The sequence below is a fragment of the Thamnophis elegans genome, chromosome 2, assembly GCF_009769535.1.
Source record: "Thamnophis elegans isolate rThaEle1 chromosome 2, rThaEle1.pri, whole genome shotgun sequence".
Taxonomy (NCBI): domain Eukaryota; kingdom Metazoa; phylum Chordata; class Lepidosauria; order Squamata; family Colubridae; genus Thamnophis; species Thamnophis elegans.
Genome location: NC_045542.1, coordinates 4,092,138 through 4,109,884, shown reverse-complemented (window position 1 = coordinate 4,109,884; position 17,747 = coordinate 4,092,138). Strand labels below are relative to the sequence as shown.

The window sequence follows — 17,747 nt, the reverse complement described above, 5'->3', positions numbered from 1 at the left end:
TTGTTGGTTAAAGGTTGCGGTTAATATTTGTGGCAAAGGAGGGCTGTAAATTGAATGGGCCACCTCGCGCACACAGGGGGAAGAAATGACAACTTTGCAGTAATACTCACATAACTATAGGGGAGGTTTCACTGGGCTGGTTCAAATTATATCTCCAAAAGGTCTTCCAGAGTGTCTCTACCAGTGTGAACTGCAGGTTTACCATCACATCGACAATAGCCTGCAGAGAAGCAGCAGTTGTATAATCCACTGCATATTTTACGCCTTGCAGCGGAAAAGCTAAATTTAAACTTAAACCCCTGAGTCCCACACCTTACCTGACTGACTCCAAGCAACACTTCTCCATGCTCACTGACTTTCTATTTCCCAGACTATTTTTCCAGCCTGCCACTGGCTAAGAACTTTCTCTACCAAAAGACTAGGCTCGCTCATCTTGTGGAATTGTTTTTTTTTCTGGCAGCAGCAATCCCTTTTTTAAACCAAATTCATTGAACATATTTAATCACGTCCAACACCGATTGCGAAAAAGGATCAGTTAGAATATCTAAAAGATTTCAGGTTACCTACTCATGCTCTAATGCCTCATTTTGGCTTTTCCAATATGATCCGTGACATACCTCGCAATGTTCTCGATACAGCAGCTGGAAAGCCTTCACATCTTCCGCCCCGACACCCTCAGGGAGATTCTTCCCTTGTAAGTCCAACTCTGTAAAGTCAGGCAAGCTGCGAGAAGCATCTGCAAAGAGGAAGGAAAAGGCAGTCCGACAAGGTCAACTAAACCCCAATGAACAGCTGCACTTTTCTATCATTTGCAAGTGAAACTATTAGGGAAAATTTGGGCTGCATTTGCACTCTGATTTTATTTTCTTGAAATAGGTGGAAAATTGGAGCACTGAGGTCTACCGTTTCACTGAGCCGAAGTGGCGCAGTGGTTAGAGTGCAGTACTGCAGCTACTTCAGCTGACTGTTAGCTGCAGTTTGGCGGTTCAAATCTCACCGGCTGAAGGTTGACTCAGCCTTCCATCCTTCCGAGGTGGGTGAAATGAGGACCCAGATTGTGGGGGCGATATGCTGACTCTGTAAACCGCTTAGAGAGGGCTGAAAGCCCTATGAAGCGGTATATAAGTCTAACTGCTATTGCTGCTATTGCTATTACCACCGCAGAAATACCGCAAGGTCAGTGATATAAAGGATGGTACATATTCTCTTCTGCCTCCTACTCATTCATTTCATTTCATTTATTAAATTTATAGGCCGCCCAATCCCGGAGGACTCCGGGCGACTTACAATGAAAGAAGAAAAAAGAAAAGCAAAATAAATAAAAAAAATAGTTTAAAATTCACAACACACATAACGTTCTAATCGGGGCTGGACCTCAACACTAAGGTCAACAGCCCCAGGCCTGCCGGAACAGCCAGGTTTTAACAGCTTTTCTGAAGGCCATGAGAGTGGGTGAGGTCCGGACCTCTGGGGGTAGCTGATTCCACAGGGTCGGAGCAGCCACAGAGAAGGCTCTCCTCCAGGGGCCCGCCAGCCGACACTGTACTCTAAGTTCTCAGTGTCTCAAGCCTCATTCTTACCTAAGAACTGCTGGTATTGTTGCACTTGGGCGCTGATATCAGATAGCCCCGAGGCCTGTTGCTGCCCCACAGCTACTCCGTTGGTCATGCCCTCCATTTTCTGAACAGGTTTGAGCCTAAAAGACAAAGTAGCTTAGAGTCAAGACATTTCAGAGCACAGTAATAGTGAGGAAAGGAAGGGAGCGTGCATGGCATCAGGACAGGTAAGCAGTGGTGCCCTACCAAAACTATATTCAAAACTGGATGTAGGTAGAAAGGAAGTTCTTCTGAGACTGCACAAAATTTAAACCAAAAGGTAGGGGAAAGTACTAATCAGAACCTTCCAAAGGTTACTACAAAACCAGATAGCAGGGAAACTTAAAAGTTCCAACAGAAATCTTATACCACCAATCCAACTGGCCCCCATATTAGATTTTTAGGGCTGTGGGTTAAGTTTAAACAAGTATCTTCACAACCCACGAATACGTCCTCTGTCACTGAACTCCGCACTTTCCCCGCACAATCTCCTACCGTTGCTTCTGAGAAAAAGGCTGTTGCCGCATGGCCAGGTGTTGCTGGTCCTCCATGAGCCGCAGCAATGGGGAATTGGCTTTGATGCGCAACCCATAATAGTGGTATTTAGAATTCCCTCTGAAAGAAAAAATGAAAATAGAAGCCTGTATATAAATCGATTAGACCATAACAAACCGTTTACTTTGGAGAAATGTCCCTCCTGCCAAATAAACTCGGTAGAATGGAAAAGACAACATGAAGACATTCTAGCCAGTTTTGAGAAAGGGAGGCAGCAGGTGGGTTAGAACGCTATTATGAATAGGGGAAGCTTGCTTAGATAGGAAGGGGAAAAAAAACCTCTCATTTATATGTTTAGACCAGTGTTTCTCAACCTTGGCATAGCTGGCTGGGGGAATTCTGGGAGTTGAAGTCCACAGGACTTAAAGTCGCCAAGGTTGAGAAACACTGGTTTAGACTAAGAAGAGAGCAAATCTGGAGTGAGAGACTAGGATGATCCCCAAGAAAAGACTACAGAATAAAAACTAGCATTCTAAGGAGCTGGCAAGGATTAGGGTTAAGGTTCAAATTAATCATCTATCTTGGATTCAAGATCTTGGGCAACTAATTTTTTTTCTGTCCTTACCAGCTTGCCCCTCTGTGAAAGCAGTATGTTGTGATCATTATGGAAATATGTAAGGTAGCCGTTATTTGACAGTACCTTTAACTTTTTCACAAAATTCCAAGACTGCTAAAAATTGGGGACCACCGATTCAATAAAGGTTTATGAAGTATTTTAAGTATTCCAAAAAAACATGCTATTATTATTCATGCCAAATTGCCTAGTGAGTTCATGACTGGAATGAGATTTGAACCTGCATCTCTTCAGCCTTGGAGACTTGACGAAATACCGAATCTGTTCACAGAACATTTAACTAGTTATTATAACTAGGCTTGATTACTGTAACACGCTCTACATGGGGCTGCCCCTGAAGAGTGTTCGGACACTACAGTTGGTCCAGAATGCAGCTGCGCGAGCGATATTGAGTGTACCTAGATACACCCATGTTACACCCAGCCTCCGCGAGCTGCACTGGCTACCCATTGGTCTCCGAACGCGCTTCAAGATGCTAGTCATTACTTTTAAAGCCCTACATGTCTTAGGACCTGGCTATCTGAGAAACCGCCTCCTGCCACATACCTCCCAACGACCAACAAGATCTCACAGGTTGGGCCTCCTCCGGGTGCCGTCGGCCGGACAATACCGGCTGGCGACCCCTAGGGGGAGGGCCTTCTCTGCAGCTGCTCCAGCCCTGTGGAACGATCTACCCGTAGAGATCCAGACCCTTCCCACTTTCTCGGCCTTCCGAAAAGCCACGAAAACCTGGCTGTTCCGGCAGGCCTGGGGCTGTTGATCAATGTCCAGCCCCACTTAGAGAGAATGAATGGTGTGTTATTTTAAAAACTGTATTTTTTATTCTTAATTTTTAACTTTTTTATCTTATCCCTGTAAGCCGCCCAGAGTCCCACGGGATTGAGCGGCATACAAATTTATTAAATTTCAAATTTATTGAATTAAGCTTTTTCTGACTTAGCATCAAATACTATACTGTAAACTGATCAAATAACCGTGGGTCACATGCAAAGCTAAGGCATACAGTAATAAAGAATTTAAAATTAAACCGATTAGGTTGTCCTGTGTGAATGCAGCTGCTAGGTTTATCTAATTAATTATGTTTTGGGAAGCTAGATAGTATTATTCCCCATAATTACATACAATCCATGTTTTATAGCTAATCCAATTCCTCCCCAAAACAAATGCTTGTTTCAATATGTGTCCTCCTAATAGTTGCCAGTATAAAAACAGAAACACAAATTTAACACTCCCTCCCCCCGCCCTTATATGGGGAAGTCATACTGGTTACACACCAGAGGTTGGTTCCTACCAGTTCGCACCTATTCGGTAGAACCAGTTCGTCAAATCTACCGAACCGGTTAGAAGAGGTTCCACCAGTGGACCCGGAAAGCAGGACACACCTACAGAAGAGGCTCCAAACTTTTTTGAAACCCACCACTGGTCCTTGGAGATGATTATTCTACACTATCATGCTCATATTTATAAAACTCGGTGCCTCTGTGAAAGGTAAGGATGACTGCTGCATTTGTGGTGCAATCAGAACGTTGCGTGTGTTGAAGTTGTTTTAACGCAAACCAAAGATGCCTTTTAAAAAACAAGTTTACATCCTATTCTTATGCAGGCCAGTGGTGTGTGTGAGGTGATTTAAGGTGGTTCTGACAAGTGTCGTCGGCATCTTCATATCCGGTCACATGGGTGGCAAGCCACTCCCATCCGGTCACATGGGCGGCAAGCCACTCCCATCCGGTCACATGGGCGGCAAGCCACTCCCACAAAGGAGGCCACAGAGTAGGTTCGAACAATTTTTGAAACCCACCACTGTTACACACCCTTCCATCTGTTTACCTGGTTCCGAGCCGGCGAGTTCGGAGTCCCATAAATACTGAGCGGATTAGCTTTCCAAAAGATGCTGCATTGACTGGCTCCAGTTTTTGCTCCTGACAATGCAGGAGGTAATGGCAGTATAAGGTACTGCGAGGAAGACTCACACCCTCAGCAGTCTCATAGTTATCCAAGAGCCACTGGACCTACAAAGCAAGAGGAATGCAATTCACAGATCCTTCAAGTTACCTCCCAAGCCTTTACCGTTTCCTTCTTCAACTCCCACCACGGCCCATCCCCACCCCCCATTTCTACCCTTTCAGCTGCCCTGCACTTCTGCACCCTGAACTCCACCACCAGTGCCAATTCTGACTAATCCTAAATAACTTTCTCAATATTCTTTCAGTTTCAGCTGAAATTTTTTATTACTTTTATTTTGATCTGCTATCCACTCATTTCCAAAACAAACTTTTTTATTTCCGTCAAAATAACTCTTGCATTTTGCCTGCCTGTACAACTGTTCGTTGCTCTTTTTGAGTATGATATATTTTGCCTTTTCTATGCATGTTGATAGATTTAAACATTTAATCAATTTCATTTCATTTGGGAAATCAATGTGAAGAGATTTATGAATTATAATAGTTCTAAAGAGAGGCAGAGAAAAGAGAAAAAGCATTTTGTATACTGTTCAATTTTATGGAGATTCTCAATCATCCAGGTCATTGTTGTCCCAAAGGTGATTCCCCACCCCCCCAAAAAAAAGGCAACTGGACTTTCTTGAGTTTTTTTCCCTTTGAAAGCATTTTACTTCTCGTCCAAGAAGCCTCTTCAGTTCTAACTGATGGAGAATGGAAGGTTATATTTATATTCGTTGAAGTCATCTAGTCATTAGCACTAGAGAGCTATATGAATCCTTTCCCCAGCAGTTAGCTGGAATTGAAGAAGCTTCTTGGATGAGAAGTGAAATGTTTTCAGAAGAAAAAAACCAAGAAAGTCCAGTTACCTTTTGGAAAGAAAAAAGTACTTTTGGAATACTTTTTCAATTCTTATGTAACGAAAGTTAGGCAAAAAAACTAATTCTAACAATTAATTCATGTCCTCCTTGTGGCCTAAAAGAAAAAATGCATGAAATCTGAGCTATAATCACAGACACAAAAATGTTACCCTTGTTCTTATCGCGTCATCTTGCATCCCCCAAGAATCCATTGGGAGATTATAAACAGATTCAGAATCTTTGGCTGTTGTAAGTAAAGTCTCCCAAAGGGAGGCACCTTAAGTGAACTCCCAAGACGGCCGCAGATCTGGGCAGCAGGAAAACCTAGCCACAGTAGCCGTACCTTCCATTATCTCCAAAAATGAAATTCAAAGAAATCCACTGAGAATAACATAGAAAAAGAGAATCTCCTTCACCAGAAGAAATCTTACGAGAAATTGCCATAGGGTTTAAATCAGCTAGAAAAGTTGTGGTTTTAGGTCATTTATTGGGGTTTTGTGGGAAAATTAACTTTTGAGGAATTAAAAATTCTCTTTGATTTTGAGGAAACAGGTTTTTTTTTTTAAAAAAAAAGTGTGCTACTAAAATCTCAGGTTAGTGAGAGATTGTAGGTAAACTTTTGGAGTGTATTCAAAATATATACTCAGTTAGCATAATGTGCTGTTCTGACCTCCCTCGTCCTACACCAAAGCATGCAGAGACAAAGATACTTCAAGGATTTATTAACACACAGACAGGAAATCCAGCACAGACCAGTCCTTGGCAGCAATCCAGCCTGCCAAGCTAGCCACGAGAGTTCTCCAGCTCTAGTAAATACGTTGATTCCTGTGACGAGCGTGTGCAAAGCCATTCCTTTTATAGTCTTGGGAGGAGCCTAATTACCACCAGCTGAGTTCACTTATCTCCTGTAACTGCGCAACTGTTCCTTACGCCTATTAGCCCTCCTTTGCTGGGCATCCAGGAACAACTCCCTTGTCTCCTCCCCACTGCTCCAATGCAGGACGTCAGGATCACACTCCCTTGTCTCCTCCCCACTGGTCCAAGGCTCAGGCGCCTCCTGGTGGCCAACCAGCCTCTCTGTGCCCTGCTGGGAGTCGGAACCCTGTCCAGGGTCCTCCACATCCTCCAGAGCCGACTCATAGGGCCCCTCGCTGTCGGAGTCTGGTGGCAGCTCCAACGGCTCCTGCTGGGCCACAACAATGTGCTATCCATAACTTGGTCTGCTCATTTATTTATTCAATGTGTATGGCCACGCATCTCACCTGAAGGACTCCGGGTAGCTTACTCTTTTGGGGAGTTGAGGGTATAACCTAACAATAGCCCAACACTCTTGCAATTGCATCTTTTCAGAGAGACTAGCAAAACACGAACACTAAGCTGTCTTTTAGAGCAGTCTGCCCACAAAACATTGCTTTTTCCAAAATGTAGGCTTGGAAAATCACTGCATTAATAAGGCTAGTTGCACTGGCAGCAAGGAAAGAAATGTCCCGTTCCTTTGAATCAACAAGCAAATATTTCAGTGGAAACTTACCGTTGCGGGCGAGGCCCGGGTGGTGTGTGAATAGGACTGGCTGGAACTTCCCAGCATGTAACCTCCTTGAATCACGTAGGTCCCTGTGCTGCTGCTGCTGCTGCCACCAGTTCCTCCGCCTCCTCCTCCTCCACCACCACCACCACCACCACCACCACCACCTCCGGTAGTGCTGCCACCACCGGCACCATTTCCGGCCGCTGCTGGTGCTCCTCCTCCTGCTCCTCCTCCTCCTGCTGCTGCTGCTGTAGTGCTGCTTCCATTTGGATTGGCTATTATTTGTCCTCCAGAAACATACATAGGTACGGAGCCGCTGCTGGCCACTGTTTGTGAGGATGCTGGGCTGGAGACCTGCGTTGGGGTGCTTTGGGATTCATAGTAATTTGCTCCAGTGTTCTGAGTATAGAGGGGGGTTTCTGTGTAAGGGTAAGTGTTGGAGCGTCTGAAATGGAAGAAACACGGTCAAATAAGCACATGCACACCTTAGGGGGAAAACAGCAACCTAGAGGAGAAAACTACATATATCCAGAATTGTATGACAGACACAGCACAGTATATAGCTAGTGTAGGAATTAAGAACGGTCTCCTTTAAGAAACTACCTCATGGGAAATGCAGGCAGAGACTGCCTTATGGGAAATGTAGTTCCATGACATGTGATCACATCTCTTGTTTATGATTGGCCACCGGGGCATCTTGCCCACGTGCAAAGTTTATAGCCGGGCAGTTCAATTGCTTTTGTGAACCGGAATAGTAGCGTTCTGCATCTCCACTCAGCATGGGGATAAAATCATCATCTTTTTACACTACGTGATGGGGCAGATCATGGAAAGTCAGAAGAATCTTAACACTGAACTGTAAGTTTTGCTATTAAGGATGCCTGATAATAAACGTGATCTGAAAGAGATTCCTAAGCGTGGAGTTAACTGGCTGCCCGAGCAGAACCTCATTGACCGGAGCAGAACAGTAAAGAGATGTTGTATGATTTGCCCCCATCCAGAAGCTCCTGAGTAAATAAGACGTTGAAGTGGAATCCCAAACTCCGTTTGCATTTTAACTGAGAAAAGCTGCCAGGATTTCCCCATCCTCCATTGCCCGGAGCAGAACAGACACAGAGGAGGAAAGTTCCAGAAGCAGGAGATTTATTCTTTTAAAAGTTTCTGTAAAAATACCAATAATAGCATGCATATCAGGCATCCTGTTCCTGCCAGGTTTTCTCTGGCATGTAAAGGGCACTCCTACTCCAGCCTATCAGATACAACTGGGGCACAATAATGGATGTTTTAAGGTAGCATAAGATTCTTTCTTGAAATGTTTTCAGTTCCAGCTTTTGTTGGAATAGGGGTTATCTCTACGGTTTAGAAATAATATGGAATCCGTTGGTTCGGACACAATACGGAAAGATTTTGCCATTGTGTGGAAAACTAGAGTGTGCCATTATTTGGAGCAGTGGCTTCGTCACCCTGAATCTGACCAATTAAATTATTGGGCTCAAGCTTCAGGATAGCATAAGCAGGTTTAGGTTTAAGTTTATTCGATTTATATGCCGCCCTTCTCCCAAGGACTCAGGGCGGCGTACAACATTAAAAGACACACATAATACAAAAGTTTTAAAAAAATTAAATAGAATATCCCAAACAAACCCAATTAAGATTAACAATAACGTTTTTTTAAAAAAAATAAAATTAAAATTAACAATGATCAATAATTTATTTTGTTTTGTTCAGGCCAGGCTGGCTTGCTGGAAAAGCCAACTTTTTAGGGCGCGTCGGAAGGACCAGAGGTCGGGGATTATACGAAGCTCCGGGGGCAGCTCATTCCAGAGGGAAGGCGCTCCCACAGAGAAGGCTCTCCCCCTGGGGGTGGCTAGCCGACACTGTCTGGCCGACGGCACCCTGAGGAGGCCAACTCTGTGGGATCGCACTGGACGGTGGGAGGCTACTGGTGGCAGTAGGTGGTCTCGCAGGTACCCTGGGCCTAAGCCATGGAGCGCTTTAAAGGTCATAATTAGTACCTTGAATCGCACCCGGAAGACAACCGGCAACCAGTGCAGGCCGCCTAAAAGGGGTGTAACATGGGAGCACCTAGGTGCCCTCATGATAACCCGCGCAGCCGCATTCTGGACCAGTTGAAGCCTCCGGGTGCTCTTCAAGGGCAGCCCCATGTAGAGAGCGTTACAGTAGTCCAGGCGAGAAAGGACGAGGGCATTCTTCACACTCACATGGTACTTGCTGTGTAGCTGGCATCTCCTCCTTCCACGTACTGAACCTGGTTAGGATAGACATGTTGCACGGGAACCTGTTGAAGCTGCTGGACCTGAGGACACGAGCAGCAGGAAGGAAAGGGAAATCAAACTGAGATGAAGAAGTAAGGCCGTGTTTACCGTCCCCCTCCCTTTCTCCCCCTCCCTCCCCTCCCAATAGACTTCCCTAAAGCACGCCTGGGCCACCAGAATCCTTTTTCTTCCACACATGGGCATTGCTCTTATCCTGTATCTGACATTCAGTTATCATGGATTGATCTGCACCTCGCTTCACCCACATAACACCTATCCTCCGCGAGCTGCACTGGCTACCTGTCGATCTCCGGGTACGCTTCAAGGCGCTACTTGTCACCCATAAAGCCCTTCATGGTAGTGGATCTGGGTACTTGAGAAACCGCCTACTGCCAATTACCTCCACTCGACCTATTAGATCCCATCGATTAGGCCTCCTCCGAATTCCATCTGCCGGTCAATGTCGACTGGCAACTACGCAGAGGAGAGCCTTCTCGGTGGCAGCTCCGACCCTATGGAACGATCTCCCCGTGGAGATTCGTACCCTCACCACCCTCCAGACCTTCCGCACAGCCCTCAAAACCTGGCTATCCCGTCAGGCCTGGGGCTAAAGACTGTAACCCACCCGAATGGTACGAATGTTGTGTTTTTTTAATGATGTATTGTCCTACGTGTTAAATGTTTGTTTCCCCCCCCCCTTCGAGTTGTAAGCCGCCCTAAGTCCCCCCAAGGAAAAGGGCGGCATAGAAATAAACTTCTCAATCTCAATCTCAATCTCAATCTCAATCTGATCAAAGGCTAATCCTCACCCCAGAATTTCTATGGAATAAGAATTCTCTGTGTAAGTGAAAGACACCGCGGGTCCTCTGATTAGACAAAATAAGTTCAGCATTACGATCGCTAAGAAAGGAATGCAAGGCAAAGTACATTTTCCCACACACCAAAGCGCAGAGCTAGAGTAAAAAAAAATGCAGGTACTCTCGGAAGTATTGCAACTACAATAACAACACACCGTACGGTACAATTATTCAGAACTGTAGTTGACTGCAGTTGCCCCTCCATCATGTGCAAAATGACTCTTTACAAAGATGTCTATTGTCCGCTCTACATGGGGCAGCCCTTGAAGAGTATTCGGAGACTTCAACTCGTCCAGAATGCAGCCGCGCGAGCGATTGTGGGTGCACCTCGGTACACCCACGTTACACCTATCCTCCGCGAGCTGCGCTGGTTACCGATCGGTCTCCGGATATGCTTCAAAGTGCTAGTCGTCACTTATAAAGCCCTTCATGGTATTGGACCTGGGTACTTGAGAGACCGCCTGCTGCCAATTACCTCCCAAAGGCTCATTAGATCCCACAGGGTTGGACTCCTCCAGGTTCCATCTACCGGCCAATGTCATCTGGCTACCACCCGGGGGGAGGGCTTTCTCTGTGGCGGCTCCGGCCCTTTGGAACGAGCTCCCCGCAGAGATTCGGACTCTCACCTCTCTCCAGGCCTTCCGAAAAGCCGTCAAAACCTGGCTTTGCCGGCAGGACTGGGGGTGATGAGTTCCCTCCCCTCTTGACATGTATGGTTGTGCGACTGTTGTCTACTTTTATTATTTGTATTCTGTCTTTTATGTTCCCCTTTTTTTCCCCCCTTGAATTATTCGCCGCCCTGAGTCCTCCCGGAGAAGGGCGGCATACAAATAATAAAATACCAATACCAATACCAATGTCCAGTGTTTTTTTTTAATTATCAGAAAATACTCTTTATGATTAGTATTTCAGTATTCCTCTTTCGTAGACTGAACCTTGTTCACAAACCCAGCTTGAAATCCTGATTAGCTATTAAAACTTATATTTTAAGTTCCATGTACACTCAAATGAAATTTGTTTAAAGAGTTTATATGTGTCCCGTAAATAGCAATAGTACTTTGACATAGACTGCTTCGTAATGATTTGCAGCGCCCTTTAAAAGTGATTTACAGTCAGCATATTTCCCCCCAAACGATCCGGGTCCTCATTTTACCAACCTTGGAAGGGTTGAAGGCTGAGTCAACCTTGAGCTGGTGAGAATCGAACTGCTGGCAGTGGGCAGATCCAGCCTAAAACACTGCATTCTAACCACTGCGTCAGTGGCTTATAGTGGCTTAATGGTGGTTTCACATAAAAGATGTGAAAGCTGGAAATGAATAAATTAGGAAAACCCCTAGGCCAGTGTTTCTCAACCTTGGCAACTTGAAGATGTCTGGACTTCAACTCCCAGAATTCCCCAGCCAGCATCCTCTAAGCCAGTGTTTCTCAACCTTGGCCACTTGAAGATGTCTGGACTTCAACTCCCAGAATTCCCCAGCCAGCATCCTCTAAGCCAGTGTTTCTCAACCTTGGCCACTTGAAGATGTCTGGACTTCAACTCCCAGAATTCCCCACCCAGCATCCTCTAAGCCAGTGTTTCTCAACCTTGGCCACTTGAAGATGTCTGGACTTCAACTCCCAGAATTCCCCAGCCAGCATCCTCTAAGCCAGTGTTTCTCAACCTTGGCCACTTGAAGATGTCTGGACTTCAACTCCCAGAATTCCCCAGCCAGCATCCTCTAAGCCAGTGTTTCTCAACCTTGGCCACTTGAAGATGTCTGGACTTCAACTCCCAGAATTCCCCAGCCAGCATTCGCTGGCTGGGGAATTCTGGGAGTTGAAGTCCAGACATCTTCAAGTGGCCAAGGTTGAGAAACACTGCCCTAGGCCATCACATCTCTAACAATTCTATCTCGCACGCTCCTTAAGGTTCCTATATTTACCCCTTATTTATGTAAAGCAAAATTAACTCCAAGTCTAAAGAGGTCCAAGAATTTCAACTCCTCTGGCAGGGTTACGGGGGGGGGAAAGGGGAAATTGCCGTTTGACCACCACCAATGATTACGACGAGATTCCTTTGGGGGGGGGGCGCAGAGAAGTTGAAGGGTGTTAGTTTGCTCTGCCTTTCTGTCACTTAAGGAGTGGGTGTGCACAGGGCTTGCTATTCTTGGATCTCGGTTGCTGCCCTTCTTTGCTGGACCTACTTTAAGCGCCGTAGCTGCTGTTCCGAACACTAGCACCTGAGGGACTCTCTGAATCTTGACTCTCTGGTCGGGGCTGGAGTGATGAGAGGAGAGGAATGGTAGCTGCTCTATCACCACCTTCTGTTGTGGCAGGAGGAGTGGCTGAGGAAGCATGCGGACCAGCTCCACCCACTGCTCCGAGGCAGAATCTAGGGAGTGCATGTAGTGGAGCCTGTGCTCCGGGCCGGGTAAACAGCAGCTGGCCAGCTGGGGTGCATTGCTGCTGCTGCTGCTGCTGTTGCTGCTGCTGCTGCATTCTAGGGAGAGGTTTTGCTGTACTCCTTGTTGCTCCTGCGGCTGCTCCTGCTGCTGACTGCTCTTAGAAGGACCACTGTCTGCATTCTAGACGATAAACAGAAAGACTAAAGCCATCAGAGCTAAAGGAAAAAGAAACAAGAACGTAAAGGCTGAGGCCGAGGACAGAAGGTCCCAGTACTCTGGCTATTCTATATTCTATAGAACAAAAGGGACCTTCAAGACCAAGAAACCATCACCGCTCTGGGTCTTTTTCCACTTCACTATTTGGGTAGAGTAGAGTGGTCAGTGGCAGAAATCTCTGGATGGCTACAAGCCACAAGAGAAAGACGGAGGACAGGGTAGACTAATCCTGGATCAGGACTTATTGGGATCACTTGAATGAAATAAAGGGAGTACTTTTGCAGGAGGGTTAAAGCGTGACCCGTCAAAACCGCGCTCGACTAAGCCGCGCCCGATTAAACCGCGTCGCTGACGTCATCAACAGGGCGACAACAGCCAGCGCGGAGAAAGAAGGGCGCTTTAAGTAGCGCGTTGAAAGAAAGCCGATTCAACTTAAGGTAAGGGTTAGGTTTAGGGTTAGGTTTAGGGTTAGGTTTAGGTTTAGGGTTAGGTTAAGGGTTAGGGTTAGGTTTAGGTTTAGGTTTAGGGTTAGGTTTAGGTTTAGGGTTAGGTTAAGGGTTAGGGTTAGGTTTAGGGTTAGGTTAAGGGTTAGGATTAGGTTTAGGGTTAGGTTAAGGGTTAGGTTAAGGGTTAGGGTTAGCTTTAGGGTTAGGTTAAGGGTTAGATTTAGGGTTAGGTTAAGGGTTAGGTTTAGGTTTAGGTTTAGGGTTAGCTTTAGGGTTAGGTTAAGGGTTAGATTTAGGGTTAGGTTAAGGGTTAGGTTTAGGTTTAGGTTTAGGTTTAGGGTTAGGTTAAGGGTTAGGGTTAGGTTTAGGTTTAGGGTTAGGTTTAGGGTTAGGTTAAGGGTTAGGGTTAGGTTTAGGGTTAGGTTAAGGGTTAGGATTAGGTTTAGGGTTAGGTTAAGGGTTAGGTTAAGGGTTAGGATTAGGTTTAGGGTTAGGTTAAGGGTTAGATTTAGGGTTAGGTTAAGGGTTAGGTTTAGGTTTAGGTTTAGGGTTAGGTTTAGGGTTAGATTAAGGGTTAGGTTAAGGGTTAGGCTTAGGGTTAGGTTTAGGGTTAGGTTTAGGGGAGTTAGGTTTAGGTTTAGGTGTTAATTTTAGGTTTAGGGTTTACAGCGTGCTTCTGTCTCCGCGCTGTTGTCGCCCTGTTGATGACGTCAGCGACGTGGTTTAGTCGGGCGCCGTTTTGTGGGTGAACCGGGTTAAAGACAGGGCTTTAACCTTTCTGACATTAGTTACCTAGCTCAGAGGGCAGAAGTCCTCCGTGGCTACAGGATACAAGAAGCGGAAACGCAGGAGAAGAAGACAAGCACTTACCTCTTGGGTAACATGAACCTGCTGGAGCCCTTGCACTGCCAGTTGTTGCACTGTACCTGCTTTGGGAGTTGTGGGAGTTGTCTGCACGACCGATCTCTGTGGAATGAAAGACACCAAGAGTCCATTAGTGTACTTTTGGGATCTAGTTTGGCCTAATGGCTTAGGCATCCGGCTGGAAACTGGGAGACCATTAGTTCTACTCTTGCTTAGACATGAAGCCAGTTGGATAACCTTGGGTCAGTCCCGCTCTCTCAATCCTAGGAAGGAGGAAAGGGAAAATCAATTCTCAAAAACTTTGGCAAGAAAACTGCAGGGACTAGCCCAGGCAGTCACCAGGAATCAAAAACTGACTCTAGTATATGCGCATGCCCATACACGAGCAGCTACCAAGACCTAGAATGATTCATTAGATTTCCCATGAATGTCCTTTTTCTAAACTAGTGATAGGGAACTCTACAACAGTCCCTCTCACTTGTTCAGGAAGCAGAGTTAGATTCTAATGTGCTTCCTTTTGGAGAAACTAACCCCCCCACCCCCAGTACTAGACTAACAATGCAGAAGAAAGCTTGAAAGAAGCAGATTTTTAAAAAGTAAGAGTAAAGATATAGCTGAGAAATTGCTCAAATATATTGGGGCCCTAGTAATCTGTTTGCAAGTTCCTCTGTGTGTGAATGTCTGGGTGGGTTTCAAATATCCTGCTTCCAGTGTAGAAAAAGGACCTTTATGAAAACTTAAAACGAACCATTTTTTTTTTACAGTAAAACCAGATCATTCTACAGTGGGAATAAACATCCTGGAGGTGGATTTGCATCTGGAAGGCCCATAGTTTTTGCTCAGAACACGTTTTCTGCACAGTTAAATCACAGAAGATCATGTAGCAATCCCTACAGATGTCTGTTGAAAGTGGATAAAATGATTACTTTCCCAGTGGAATGAACTGTTCTTCCCTGTGGGGCAGGACTATTCTGAATCTCTTATGCTTATTTGGTGCAAACTCCATTCACCAGACTGCAGTCAAGATGAAATATTACAAAGTCACTAGGAAACTGTCAGAGACTCTGAATTCCTTCTCAGCTAGAGCTTGATAACTCCATTTGATGTAGTTTGTGGGTTTTGTAGCTAGGGAAGAAGGAGGTCCCAGTGGAAGACAAAACTGACCTTGAGAATAAAGGTTGGGCTTAGGGACTGAGGAATGGATGATACTGTATTCTTTCTTGACCAACAATGAACCTATTTCAAGGGCAATTATGAATGCCCTCCCCATGTTAATGGCTACTTTGCGCATGGGCTTGAATAGTGTTCATATTAGGGCTGGAAAAACTAGCTGGATGTTCCATGACAGATTCTGGTAGATAATAAATAGTATTGTCAATGAGTCTTTCCTTCGGAATTTCTTGGTGTGAAGAGGGACATCTTCATCATTGGTATCAGGACTGAGGAGGGTGCTTTGGTTTGAATAATAGAATAAAGGGGTTGGAAGAGACCTTGGAGGTCTTCTAGTCCAACCCCCTGCTCAGGCAGGAAACCCTATGCCATTTCAGATAACTTGTTGTCCAATCTCTTCTGTTGGAGCATTCACAACCTCTGGAGGCAAGTTGTTCTAACTGTCAGGAAATTACTCCTTACGGTAGTTCTAGGTTCCTTCTCTCCTTGATTAGTTTTCATCCATTGCTTCTTGTTCTGCCTTCAGGTGCTTTGAAGAATAGCTTGACCCCCTCTTCTTTGTGGCAATCCCAGAGATATCATGTCGGTACACCCACATTACACCTATCCTCCGCGAGCTGCATTGGTTACCTATTGGTCTCCGGATACGCTTCAAGGTGCTAGTTGTCACTTATAAAGCCCTACATGGTATTGGACCTGGGTACTTGAGAGACCGCCTCCTGCCCATTACCTCCCAAAGACCCATTAGATCCCACAGACTAGGCCTCCTCCGAATTCCATCGGCCGGCCAATGTCGGCTGGCCACCACCAGGAGGAGGGCCTTCTCTGTGGCTGCTCCGGCCCTTTGGAACGATCTCCCCATGGAGATTCGGACCCTCACCACTCTTCAGGCTTTCCGTAAAGCCGTCAAGACCTGGCTGTTCCAGCAGGCCTGGTGCTGCTGAGTCCCATCCCCTACTCGAATGGGTATGCGTGTTGAGACATTTTAGACTGTTTTGTACTATTGTTTGTTTTTTGTGGTTTTCCTTTTTGTATTGTCCTCCCCCCCCTCCCTTGGTTTTGTTAGCCGCTCTGAGTCCCTCGGGAATAGGGCGGCATACAAGTCGAATAAAACCAAACCAAACCACTAGTCCTTTCATTAAATTAGACACACCCAATTCCAGCAACCGTTCTTCATTTGTTTAAGCCTCCAGCCCCCTAAGAATCTTTGTTGCTCTTCTCTGCACACTTTCTAGAGTCTCAACATCTTTTTCACAATGGGGCGACCAAAATTGAATGCCATATTCCAAGTGTGGCCTTACCAAGGCATTGTAAAGTGGTATTAACACTTCACGTGATCTTGATTCTATCCCTCTGTTAATGCAGCGTAGAACTGTGTTGACTTTTTTGACAGCTGCAACACACTGCTGACTCATATTTAAGTGATTGTCAAACTGGGAATTCAAGATCCCTCACACAGTTGCTACTATGACACCAGTCGGTGGAGATAGCTTGATTATAGTCCATCTCTGAAATCTTTTGGTAAAAAGTTGAAAACTTGAGTGGTAGAGGCTGATGTTGATGAGATTCCCTTTCTTAGGCTGTCTTCAGAAAACCTGGCGTGAGTACATATACATATATAAGAATGGGCAACTTCTTTGGAATTATAGGTAGTCCTTGACTTACAAACATTCATTTAACAACCATTGGAAGTTATGATGACATAGAATAAAGTAAGTTACAATCAGTCTTTTTACTTATGACTATCGCAACATCCTTGTAGTCACATGAGCAAAATGTGGGTACTTGACCACCGACATATATTTACAATGGTTGCAGCATCCCAGGGCCACTTGGGACTTTCCAGGGGGCTTCCAATTAGCAAAGTCAATAAAGAACCCGGATTCACTTAATGACTGCATGCTTCGCTTAACAACCACAATGATTCACTTAACAAGAAATGTAGCAATACAGATAATAAAATCAGGTGCGGCTTACTTAACAGTCACATCACTTAGCAACAGGCATTCTGGTTCCAATTGTAGCTGTAAGTCAAGGATTACCTTTAATAGTTGTGTTATTAAATCCTGGGATGGCAAGTTAACCCCGTTTAGTCTCCAGGTCTATAAGCTGTAAGCAGCTGGGATCTGCCTCAACGGTGCTTTTTCAAAAAGCATCTGTATTATTTTTTAAGAAAGAAGAAGACAACATTTCACTTCTCATCCAAGAAGCTTCTTCAATTGTAACTGGAAGCAAAACATTTTCCTTCTTCTTCCTCAAAAAAAACCAGTCCAGTTGCCTTTTGAAAATGTACCTTTGAGACAATATGACCTGGATGATTGAGAATCTCCATTCAGCTGGGATCTGGGAAATTAAATCCTCTATCCTAATCGTAGGTTAGTAGGCTGGCTGAGGCCAACAGGATCCATGACTGGGATGTTGAGAGGTTGACTCAAGTTTGAATAGTAAGACAGAAGATATTGATCTGTTTTCTATTCTGGCCCAT

The 17,747-nt window shown here is 45.3% G+C and overlaps 1 protein-coding gene across 1 annotated transcript in view; it reads right to left on the bottom strand.

Annotated features, from left to right (window-relative positions):
* RFX1 (regulatory factor X1) overlaps positions 1 to 17,747 on the bottom strand; it is a 56,602-nt gene that overhangs the window by 14,691 nt on the left and 24,164 nt on the right. Inside the window, exons 8-16 of the mRNA XM_032209479.1 lie at positions 14,099 to 14,194; positions 12,366 to 12,746; positions 9,272 to 9,366; positions 7,053 to 7,494; positions 4,552 to 4,733; positions 2,091 to 2,210; positions 1,581 to 1,696; positions 618 to 736; positions 111 to 220 (exon numbers count right to left, since the gene is read on the bottom strand). Coding sequence (XP_032065370.1) covers positions 111 to 220; positions 618 to 736; positions 1,581 to 1,696; positions 2,091 to 2,210; positions 4,552 to 4,733; positions 7,053 to 7,494; positions 9,272 to 9,366; positions 12,366 to 12,746; positions 14,099 to 14,194 — 1,661 coding nt within the window. The remainder of the gene's footprint in view (positions 1 to 110; positions 221 to 617; positions 737 to 1,580; positions 1,697 to 2,090; positions 2,211 to 4,551; positions 4,734 to 7,052; positions 7,495 to 9,271; positions 9,367 to 12,365; positions 12,747 to 14,098; positions 14,195 to 17,747) is intronic.